Source organism: Sinocyclocheilus grahami, unplaced genomic scaffold (genome assembly GCF_001515645.1).
Source record: "Sinocyclocheilus grahami isolate Dianchi unplaced genomic scaffold, SAMN03320097.WGS_v1.1 scaffold2922.1, whole genome shotgun sequence".
NCBI classification, from domain to species: Eukaryota; Metazoa; Chordata; class Actinopteri; order Cypriniformes; family Cyprinidae; genus Sinocyclocheilus; species Sinocyclocheilus grahami.
The window spans coordinates 1-12,139 of NW_015508096.1; the positions used below are offsets into that span (position 1 = coordinate 1).

Below are 12,139 nucleotides of genomic sequence, written 5' to 3' on the forward strand. Positions count from 1 at the left end.
TTTTTAATAATAAGTCTTATTTTAATTCTCACCAGCACATAGCAGACCCTGGTAATTATCATGAGAACAGTCGCTTTCATGTGATGGTGATGTTGGACAGAGGTGAATCTGAGACTCATTTCCTCTGCACTGAATCTCTTGTGTCCACATCTGAGCGACTCCTTTGTCAAAAGTAGCTGCTCCCAGCACCTCTACAGGAGCCCCACAGTCCAGCTCTCTACACACAACCTCTGCATCCTGCTGGTCAAAGGCAGCGTCACACACGGACATCCACGACTGATCATGAAGTATCTCTAACCTCCCAGAGCAACTGGTGTTTCCAATAAGCTTGACATCTGAAGTAATACAAGAGAAGAAACGTTTAAAAAAAAAAATTTCAAAAGCAATTGACACTTGTTTTCATACACTTTCGTTATCTCAGTGCGTAATGCTTTTCATTGCTGGTCAACCACAAAGTAACATTTACAGTGAAAAGGAATCAAAGAAAAATATTCAGCTGATTTAAGAAGGGTTCATTTAAAGGATTAGTTTACACACACACACACACACAGATAGACAGAGAGAGAGAGAGAGAGAGAGAGAGAGAGAGAGACGTTTGACATCTCTTTATTTATACAAAATTACTATTATTTTTTCCTTTTTTTTCCACAATTACCAACCATCATCACATAACATCAATTCTACACAAACATTTAATTACCTACCACCAAATTTAAAAATTAAGAATTAGTTCCCTTTCATGGGAACTTCGAACTGCGTCCTCTAGGGGTCGCTATGGGGAACGCCTCGTCGTGACCCGTGTCTGAAGCATACATTGGCTCTAATTCTTGAAGTCACGAAAGCTCTTAATATTATAACAGGGTCTACCAAAACGTCTTCATTTATCTTTTTTTCCCTTGTTACCCATATTGCCATTTTGGTTTCCGCTATTAAATTAATTATACCAATTCTTCTCTTATCTGAAGCCTTATAATTCGGCCCAAAAATTAAAATATTATCACTGAACTCGTCGCCTAGTTTTTCAATCCAGTTTTCTAATATCAGAAAAACACCTCTCAATCGCGAACAAAATAAGAACAGGTGATCAACTGATTCCTCCAAATCACAAAAGGGACACTTCTTTTCTACAATGGGATCGATATGTGCCACGTGTCTGTTAAAATATTAAAAAATTAAAATGTTATCACTGAACTCTTCGCCTAGTTTTTCAATCCAGTTTTCTAATATCAGAAAAACACCTCTCAATCGCGAACAAAATAAGAACAGGTGATCAACTGATTCCTCCAAATCACAAAAGGGACACTTCTTTTCTACAATGGGATCGATATGTGCCACGTGTCTGTTTGTAGCTACTGCCCAATGTATAATTCATACAATGACCTCCAGCACCTTCTAGGAGAAGAGTTTGGCCCCAACACAACACATCTGACCACTTTGTTTCTCTACATTCCCTCAGAATTGCCTGGTGAGCAACTTTTACACAAGTCAAATACAATGTTTTCTTTGAAGCCTCTTTGAAACCATGTATCTCTGTAGTCCTAAAAGAGAGGATTGATTCCTCTTGTGGTTCTTCTTCCACCAAAGCCGAAACATTGAGTTCAGGAAAAAAATCCTCCTTTATCTCTTGCTCTTCTTCATTCAAATCCTCTTCTCTTAATTTTCGATAATGAGGAGGAGGAAAAAATGAAAGTCTCATCCATTACATGTTTCATGAATCTGACGGACTTGATTCCTGTCAGATCACATTCCCTCTGGGCTTTTCCACTCATCATAATGTTTTAAGTCCATTATCCTTGTGCATCCAACTCTTGCCATTACTTTCTGAAGGCTTCTTGAATTAAGCACCTTTACTTGAAGTAAAGGATTATTAAAAAGAGGCTCTTTGTTTATCCAGGGCTCAGAAAAAGGCAGGTCTCTCTTCACTTGAAAAATTGAAGTCCATGTTCTCAGCATAGTTTTATAAAAAGCAGATGTTTCTTTTAAGTCCATTTCTGTTAAATTAATTAAAAACAAATGTAAATCATATTTAAATACATCAACTTTGTGTAACAGGGTTTTAGCTGTTTCAGTCCAGCACCTATTCGAGTACAGCAACTTTTGTGCTGCCTGCAGCCTGAAAGTCTTAATTCTGCTATTAATATCTATTAATCCTTGTCCACCTTAATTCACTGGTAAGAAAAGAACGGCAGCTTTAGTCCAGTGTTGTCCAGTCCAAAAAAAATCCACTAACCTTTTTTGTAATTCATGGATCTGGTGGATCCAGGACATTCATTTTGTGCCACAGTGCCGAAGCTGCTAAATTATTTGTGACCAAAACTCTTCCTCTATAGGATAACTGTGGTAGCACCCATGACCACTTAGACAACCGGCAACACATCTTCTCCACCATTCCTTCCCAATTTTTCATCTTAAATGTTTCAGTCCCTAAATAAACCCCTAAACATTTCAGCCCCTCTTGACTCCACTTAACAAAACCTGGGAGCTCTGGTGGATTTTCGTTTACCTTTTGTCCACAATAAAAACCTTCACTTTTCCCAATTCACTCTTGCAGTTGATGCATTTTCATACATTTTCAATGTTTCTTTTAAACCAGACACATCTCTCTCATCCTTAATAAAAATTGTAACATCATCAGCATATGCAACAAACTTAATAGGTTTTTCAACAGAAACCCCTTGTAATGTTTTCTTTAACTTACAAAGTAAGGGTTCAATGGCCAATGAATACAACATCCCTGATAACGGGCATCCTTGTCTAATTCCTCTCAACACTGGAATAGGCCGACTGAGCCCACCCCCCACTTTCAACATTGCAGATGCATCATTATACAACATTTTAGTCCATGAAATGAAACTCTGACCAACCCCAAAAGCTTCAAGCGTTTTAAACTTGTTCCTGCCTCTTCACAATGCATCCTTTTGTTTTCTCCATCACAATTATTTTTTTCCCCCTTGTTTCCCTAATTTCTTTTCACTCGATTCCTTCTGTCCTATATCTTCAGTAGATTCACTTTGTTCAGGAGTACACAGTTTATTATTTGCACTCTGCTCTTTATCAGTTCCATTTTCTATCTCTATTTCTTTACTTTTATCTGCATTCTCCGCTTTCACCAGCACCGCATGTTCACCTTCATTTGTTTTGTTGGTATTTCCTTCTGTTTGTGTTTTTTTGCGGGCATCCATTTTTTTATGCCCAAAATTACCGCACTCAAAGCATTTCAAATGATTGGTACTCGCATAGATTATATATGATTTGTCTTCATGTTTTACCCGAAACTAGATATCTAGCGTCGGTGATTCTAAAACCATAAACAACTGCCACCTAAAAGACAACACGTGTTTTAGGGCTTCATTTTTACACCCGAGTGGAATTAATGTCATTCCACTTACTAATTTCCCAAACCTCTGCAGTTCATTTTCAATGCATGCATTAGGTATATATGGTGGACAATTAGAAATGTTCACCCTTGTCGACTGCGATACCAACGGAGAAACAATAACAAATGCTCCACTTACCCAAACACCGCTCACGATGAATTTACTCACAAAACTTCGATCCTTTAGAAAAACCACCACGACCTTGTTCATTTTGGATGCAAATACAATATTTTCAAATCCTGTTTGTTCTCCAATCGCCACGAGCACGTCCTCGACCGTCGCACCGGCGTCAGGCACACACCTGACTCCATGGTGGAGTGACAGAGAGGAAACCTCCATCCCAGTCTTCCGCCACGAGGCCAAAAAAAACTTCTACCTAGCAGCCTATTACTCCTCAAAAATTCTAAAATATTTAAATTAACCCTATAACTATAACCTACATAAACATTTAGAAAAAAAGAAACAAGAATAGTCAAGAAAACTACCCCCAGAAATGCTCCTCTCACCAGTGAGACGCTCACATTCCCCAAACTCCCAGCATGCACAGAGAGAGAGAGAGAGAGAAAGAGGTCATCATTTACCCACTCTCATGGCAATCCAAACTACGGCTGTGCAATATTGATAAAAAATTACATTCTTCAAAAATGTTTGTAAAATTGCTTATTATTAGCATGTTCTTGTACTCCTGTAGGTCACTTCAACTTGATTTCCTGGGGTATTTTTACCTTCATAAGGGCAATTGTTCTGACCTTATTTCACGAGTTCCCCTGCCCATCCAGTCTTAATAGTTAATGGTAAACAAACTTGGCTTGCTGTTCTCGACAGATGATCGAACCTGAGGCTTGGCTTGAGCTCTGAGTTCAACCCCCTACACAGAGTACTACACAGAGACGGAGAATGACAGAAATAGTGGAGATGGGGAGGTGGAGGGATGCCGGAAGAACTGTCACTGGGATGGCACAACGACTGCTGCTTATATACGCTCGTAATGATGATTGACAGGACTGAATGATTAGGCTCCTCCCAAACCTATGTTTGGAACTTCATTAAATGTACGTATGTCATCTTTTATGCAAAATTCTTAAAAAGAGCACTCTTATGTGATATTTTGTTGCTATATCATACTATGTTCTGAATGTAAAATATATATATATATATATAAACATACATATACATATATTCATTTTTTAGGATTATTTGAATAATATTAAGTTCAAAAGAACAGCATTTATTTGAAATAGAAATCGTTGTAACATTATAAATGTCTTTACAGTCACTTTTGGTCAATTTAATGGATCTTTGCTAAATAAAACTTTTTTTCTTTTTTTATTCTTACATACTCCAAACATTTGAATGGTAGTGTATCACGGTTTCCACAAAAATATTAAGCAGCACAACTGTTGGATATTGACATGTTTTTATCATGTGACACTGAAGACTGGAGTAATGGCTGTTGAAGATTCAGCTTTGCCATCACAGGAATAAATTATATTTTAAAATATAATAAAATAGAAAACTGTTATTTTAAAATGTAATAATATTCTACAATATTACTGTATTTTTCATCAAATGCAGAAAGACTTCTGTCAAAACCATTAAAAAATCTTAACTATTCCAAAATTTTGACCAGTAGTGTACGGTCATAAAAGTCATACCGGTCGGGAAAGTCATGAAGGTGAGTAAATAATGAAATAATTTTCATTTTTGGGTGAACTACGCACTGAGGGAGGTGGATCATCAGTAAAAATAGGATGAGGTTTGGGCCAGATTACCTGAGCAGATGACTCCTGCATCCTTAGTATGATCACAGTCATAAAAAACCACTTCTGCTGACATACAGTTCTTAAGTGTTGACTCTGATCCATTACATAACTTGAAATGTGACCAGATTGGCCCTGATCCTGGTCCAAAATGAGCACCACCAAGAGCATCTACAGGTTCTCCACAGTCCAGCTCTCTACACACCACTGCAGCTTCAGTCATATCCCAGCCATCACCACACACGGTTCCCCACTGACCTCTATGAAGAGCCTCCACTCGACCAGCACATGGATTGTTACCATCAACCAACCTCACTCTAATATTGCCTATACAATGGAAAAGAGTGGGAATAAAAAAAAAAGTATTAAAAAAAGTTTCAAAAAAGAAAAAAAAAACTATAGTGAAACTAATATTTAGTCTACATTTAGGAACATAACATTTTATTTCAGTTTATTTAAAAAAGGACCAAACCTGCACACACCAGACCAACATCATTGTAATGAGAACTATTGTTTTTATGTGATGGTGATGTTGGACAGAGGTGAATCTGAGACTCATTTCCTCTGCACTGAATCTCTTGTGTCCACATCTGAGCGTCTCCTTTGTCAAAAGCAGCTGCTCCCAGCACCTCTACAGGAGCCCCACAGTCCAGCTCTCTACACACAACCTCTGCATCCTGCTGGTCAAAGGCAGCGTCACACACTGACATCCACGTCTGATCATGAAGTATCTCTAACCTCCCAGAGCAGCGAGAACCTCCAACCAGCCTGACTTCTGAAAGAGCAACATTTAAGTTGACTGGTTACAGTATATTGACTGGTATATGAATCAATATTGATTCATATACCAGTCAATATACTGTAACCAGTCAACTTAAATGTTGCTCTTTCAGAAGTCAGGCTGGTTGGTGGTTCTCGCTGCTCTGGGAGGTTAGAGATACTTCATGATCAGACGTGGATGTCAGTGTGTGACGCTGCCTTTGACCAGCAGGATGCAGAGGTTGTGTGTAGAGAGCTGGACTGTGGGGCTCCTGTAGAGGTGCTGGGAGCAGCTGCTTTTGACAAAGGAGACGCTCAGATGTGGACACAAGAGATTCAGTGCAGAGGAAATGAATACAATATTTTCAAATCCTGTTTGTTCTCCAATCGCCACGAGCACGTCCTCGACCGTCGCACCGGCGTCAGGCACACACCTGGCTCCATGGCGGAGTGACAGAGAGGAAACCTCCATCCCAGTCCTCCGCCACAAGGCCAAAAACAACTTCTATCTAGCAACCTATTACTCCTCAAAAATTCTAAAATATTTAAATTAACCCTATAACTATAACCTACATAAACATTTAGAAAAAAAGAAACAAGAATAGTCAAGAAAACTACCCCCAGAAATGCTCCTCTCACCAGTGAGACGCTCACATTCCCCAAACTCCCAGCATGCACAGAGAGAGAGAGAGAGAGAAAGAGGTCATCATTTACCCACTCTCATGGCAATCCAAACTACGGCTGTGCAATATTGATAAAAAATTACATTCTTCAAAAATGTTTGTAAAATTGCTTATTATTAGCATGTTCTTGTACTCCTGTAGGTCACTTCAACTTGATTTCCTGGGGTATTTTTACCTTCATAAGGGCAATTGTTCTGACCTTATTTCACGAGTTCCCCTGCCCATCCAGTCTTAATAGTTAATGGTAAACAAACTTGGCTTGCTGTTCTCGACAGATGATCGAACCTGAGGCTTGGCTTGAGCTCTGAGTTCAACCCCCTACACAGAGTACTACACAGAGACGGAGAATGACAGAAATAGTGGAGATGGGGAGGTGGAGGGATGCCGGAAGAACTGTCACTGGGATGGCACAACGACTGCTGCTTATATACGCTCGTAATGATGATTGACAGGACTGAATGATTAGGCTCCTCCCAAACCTATGTTTGGAACTTCATTAAATGTACGTATGTCATCTTTTATGCAAAATTCTTAAAAAGAGCACTCTTATGTGATATTTTGTTGCTATATCATACTATGTTCTGAATGTAAAATATATATATATATATATAAACATACATATACATATATTCATTTTTTAGGATTATTTGAATAATATTAAGTTCAAAAGAACAGCATTTATTTGAAATAGAAATCGTTGTAACATTATAAATGTCTTTACAGTCACTTTTGGTCAATTTAATGGATCTTTGCTAAATAAAACTTTTTTTCTTTTTTTATTCTTACATACTCCAAACATTTGAATGGTAGTGTATCACGGTTTCCACAAAAATATGATATTGACTGGTATATGAATCAATATTGATTCATATATCGATCATAAGAAATGTAAAAAAAAAACACACATTATTGAAAATCATATTTTTCTTCATCCTCTGAAAATAGATATTTACTATGTATGTGAGATATCTGAATACACATGACCAGCCACATTTTCATGTCAATGATCTCATGTCATGTCTATTTGTTAGAAAACATGTCTGTTTGTAAGAAATTTGGTCTGCCCAGCAAGGTTATTTTCGTAAACGTAAACTAAAACTAAGACTAAAACGACTGATGAAAAAACTATTTCGTAAATTGAAATAAAATAAAAACGTCAAAATATTTGAAAAACTAAAACGAAACTAAACTAACAACAGTTATTGAAAAACTAACTGAAATAAAATAATAATTATCAAAAAGAAATAGGCCTAATCGTTTTCGTAATCATTATGTTCTCACCCCTTGGTGGAAAAATATACAGCTGTGTGGAGGTTTAGGGAAATAGCCGTAATGGCGCATCACGCACATGGGGTTATCTGACGGAGAGACGCAGTTTAAAGCCTGCACGGGTGCTGTTTGGTAAAGTACTCAGTACTTAACAGAACACCCGACCCATTATCTGACAGCAGCACTCCTTATTGAATTTATCATAGATTCCTGTCATTCCTCAAACATTAAATATGCCCAATCCAGACTAAGGTCTTTTGTACTGTGAACTCTTACCAGCACACAGCAAACCAATGATGTGTTTCTGAGAACGGTTGCTTTTGACTAATAGTGATGTTGGACAGAGGTGAATCTGAGACTCATTTCCTCTGCACTGAATCTCTTGTGTCCACATCTGAGTGTCTCCTTTGTCAAAAGCAGCTGCTCCCAGCACCTGTACAGGAGCCCCACAGTCCAGCTCTCTACACACAACCTCTGCATCCTGCTGGTCAAAGACAGCATCACACACTGACATCCACGTCTGATCATGAAGTATCTCTAGCCTTCCAGAGCAGCGAGAATCTCCAACCAGCCTGACTTCTGAAAGGACACAGATTAAAAAAAACATAGATTAGTATATATATATATATATATATATATATATATATATATATAAAACATTTATGGATCCTCAAGATCATGATTTATACATAATTTTAGTCTTTGAATAAATAAATAATATAAAAATACAAAAGGAACTATTTATTATTGTCAACATTTTTAAATCAACTTCTTTAGAAGTCAGTATGGAAGCACAAAAATCTTATATAGATATGAATAAAAAATATGTTAAATACTTTACCTGAGCAGATGACTCCAGCATCTTTAGAATGATCACAGTTATTTTTACCCCATCCAAATGACCAACAGTTCTTTAATGTGGACTCTGATCCAGTACAAAAGACAAAAGTCATCCAGATTGGTCCTGATCCTGGTCCAAAATGAGCATCACCCAGAGCATCTACAGGTTCTCCACAGTCCAGCTCTCTACACACCACTGCAGCATCAGCCAAATCCCATTCCTCATCACACACTGTTCCCCACTGACCTCTATGAAGAACCTCCACTCTACCAGCACAGTGACTGTGACCACCAACCAACCTCACATTCACACTGTCTGAAAATTGAACAGAGACAATGAGAGAGAGATGAAGGGATGAGAGCGTTTAAGAATCACAAATTGGGACACATATATCTGAATATTTAAATGAATATTCCGATTTCAAGTTGAGCTCAATCAACATCATTTTTGGTATGTTAACATAAAAATTAATGTTTATTCCTCCCTACTTTAAAAAGAAAAGCAAATTTGAGGCTATAGTGAGGCATTTTTACACTAAAATCATGTTAACACACATTGTTTAGTATTTAAGGTTTACAGCTTGACCCTCATTCACTATTGAAAATTACTGGCTCACTTTAAGCCAGATTGTGTGTGTGTGTGTGTGCGCGTGTGTATATAAATATATATTTAAGCAGGAACAAGAAATACATTTTTGTGGAACACAAAACGATGATGTCAACTTTAATATTTCAGACCCCCCACAACATAATATATATTAATCAAGGAATGATTAAATTTTCTTTGGTAAAAAATGTTCATGGGACTGACTCAAAATAACATGTCTGTCAGTGATATTTCCAAATGAATGTTTATCACATCAGAGTATCGTTGCAGATACTCTAGTGACTCCAAAAGTCCGATGAATTTCACTGCCATCCAACTCAAGGGACCGAGACATGTGCTTATAATGAATATTAACATTATTTTGAGACTCCATGAGAGAGAGAAATAATAGAGAGAACTGCCTGATAATCAATACAGGATCAAATTCAACATACTGTGCAAATGCAATTACCCTGTCATCTAAAACAACATATTACAGTACAGTTTAATTTTAAGTGACTAAAGAACACAATCCCGACCCCTTCTAAAAATAACTTTTTTGATTTCAAATGTACTTACCAGTTGTGGTGAGTATTACCACTGAAATCAGTAAAATGAGTGTCAAGCATCTCCCCATCATCCTCATCCTCAGCATGATCAACTCAACACCCAGTACAAGCTTCTCCGCTCTGATGATACAGAAGTGCAGGCATCCTCTCAGCCCCTTAATGAGAGAGAAAGAGTCCCAACACCCTCCAATCACACTCGCTATTACCTTATTAGACACAACAGAGGAAATCATCAAACAACTTCAGTGACAAATCAGAGGACGCTTTTCTGACTTTCACCATTTATAAATATATACATCAAAGCTGTCAGTGCTGATGAACTCCTCCTCCCCACACATCAAGATGCCTCACTGAGGGGATGTATACACACACATGATACTTACAGGAGACAGGAAATTCTCCAGTTTATTTACAGCATCAACACCTGCAGTGACAAGATAAAAGCACTGATAACTGAATGTCCAAAACATTGTCTGTTAATGTTTACATATATTAGCATCACATTAACACACAAACAAAACTCAACTCAAGACCAAGAATGAAAAAGCATTTTTCTTTTAAAAGTTTACCAAGAGCAAAGTGCACAAAGCCCTTTTTTGTTAAGATTTTGTTAAACATTTGATCTAGATCTCAAAATATTTCCTGTGACTCATGTGAAATTGACTTCATTGCATAACAGTGGTCTCTTTCAGTTGGTCCACAAAACTCACAATCATGAACGCAATAAAGAAAAAAGTGAAGATTAGCTCACCTTGTGACCAGCAGAGAGAGCCATGTACTGCATTCTGTATTGCACATACTTGAAAAATGAACCTCCATAGACTTTAGTATAAAATAAAATGTAGTTTTGTTGTATTTCAATAATAATAATAATAATAATAATATATTACCGGTAGTTTCACACAAATTGTGAACAGTGAAACAGATATTGAATAAAGATGGATAATAAAATAATTAAGCATTGCATAACATTTCAATTAAACCCAACCCATTAAACCCAACACCGCATTAAGAAATAACTGCGGTTGGTTTACATGTCACTCATACTGTCTCTTTGTATATACATTTTCCTTTCGGTGATGTTTACAGGCAAAGTGTGAGTCTGAGTTCACTCTCTATTGTAAAGTCTATAAGTTATGTACACACTGTAAAGTTTCAAGAGTGACAACCGCATTTAAACACAGGAGTGAATCCGCTAAATTACATTTCACTCAGTAACAATCGAACAATCCTTCTTCAGACTGCTGCTTAGAAACTGAATCTTTGCAGGAAGTCAGAGGACCTGGTACTGAGAACAGTTCGACAGCACATGAAGGTCATACGTGGTAATTCAGTTTCCTTCTCCATTTCTCCTGCTTGTCAGCTTCAAAACGGTCTTTAAGATCAACATATTATTCACAGCAGATCAGCTAGGGTGAGCGTGATTTGACCAAGTACAACATGTTCCTGAATCAACATCCTTGTTGATCCAGGAACATCATTCCAATCAACCAATCAGAATTGAGAGATAACTTTTCAGGAAATGTCAGTTTTAGGCTTACAATCAAGATTCCTTCTACGCCCTTGTTAATCAGCTATCATTTCCCTCTGATTTTAGGAATAAATTATGGGTAAGGTTAGGTTTAGGGGTAGGGATTGGGTTTAGGCTGTATTTTTGGACAGTAATGTTGATCCAGGATCAACAAAAGATGTTGGTCCAGGAACATGTCTTACTTGGCAAAATCACAACGACCATCAGCTAGGACTGGTAGAACATACTTACCCCATCAAAGCCCTACAAGTACAGCCATCTCAGAGGACTGCCTATTCTGCCCTTGACAAAGCTCATCCACTCTTGTTAACTGGCTCTGATTATCATAGGGGTCAAAGGATGCCCATTTTCCACAAGTTGATATGATTCTTTAGGGTCTTAATGAAAAGTCTGTAACATAGTTTGGTTAAAATTTCTCAATGGTAGTGTAAAAAACACCTTTTTTACCCTGTTAAAAACAGCTCTTTTCAGATCAAGCCGTTTTTGTAACATTTTCCTTTAAATGTTAATGAGCTCTGCTGACCCCGCCCCTCTCTTCTGAGCTGCTCTCAGAGAGACTGTTTACTTTAGCCGCATTCATCGTGAAACTTGCTAATTAGCACATTATTAGGAAAGGCGATTTGCAAAGATTCATTACAAAACGTTATACTCACTTCTTCTGTAGATGAGGCTGGATCATGAATGATTCGCACTAACATAGACGCATTTAGGCAGATCGGGGGCGCATTCCCTTCAGAAACAATGTAATCCACTGCGAGTTCAGCG

General features: G+C 37.7%; 1 protein-coding gene across 1 annotated transcript in view; it reads right to left on the reverse strand.

Annotated features, from left to right (window-relative positions):
* Positions 1–32: 32 nt before the first annotated feature.
* Positions 33–12,139, reverse strand: part of LOC107575819 (scavenger receptor cysteine-rich type 1 protein M130-like) — a gene marked incomplete at its 3' end in the record, with an annotated part of 47,400 nt that continues 35,293 nt past the window's right edge. Inside the window, exons 19-23 of the mRNA XM_016262148.1 lie at positions 8,840–8,970; positions 8,125–8,424; positions 5,620–5,912; positions 4,182–4,245; positions 33–335 (exon numbers count right to left, since the gene is read on the reverse strand). Coding sequence (XP_016117634.1) covers positions 33–335; positions 4,182–4,245; positions 5,620–5,912; positions 8,125–8,424; positions 8,840–8,970 — 1,091 coding nt within the window. The remainder of the gene's footprint in view (positions 336–4,181; positions 4,246–5,619; positions 5,913–8,124; positions 8,425–8,839; positions 8,971–12,139) is intronic.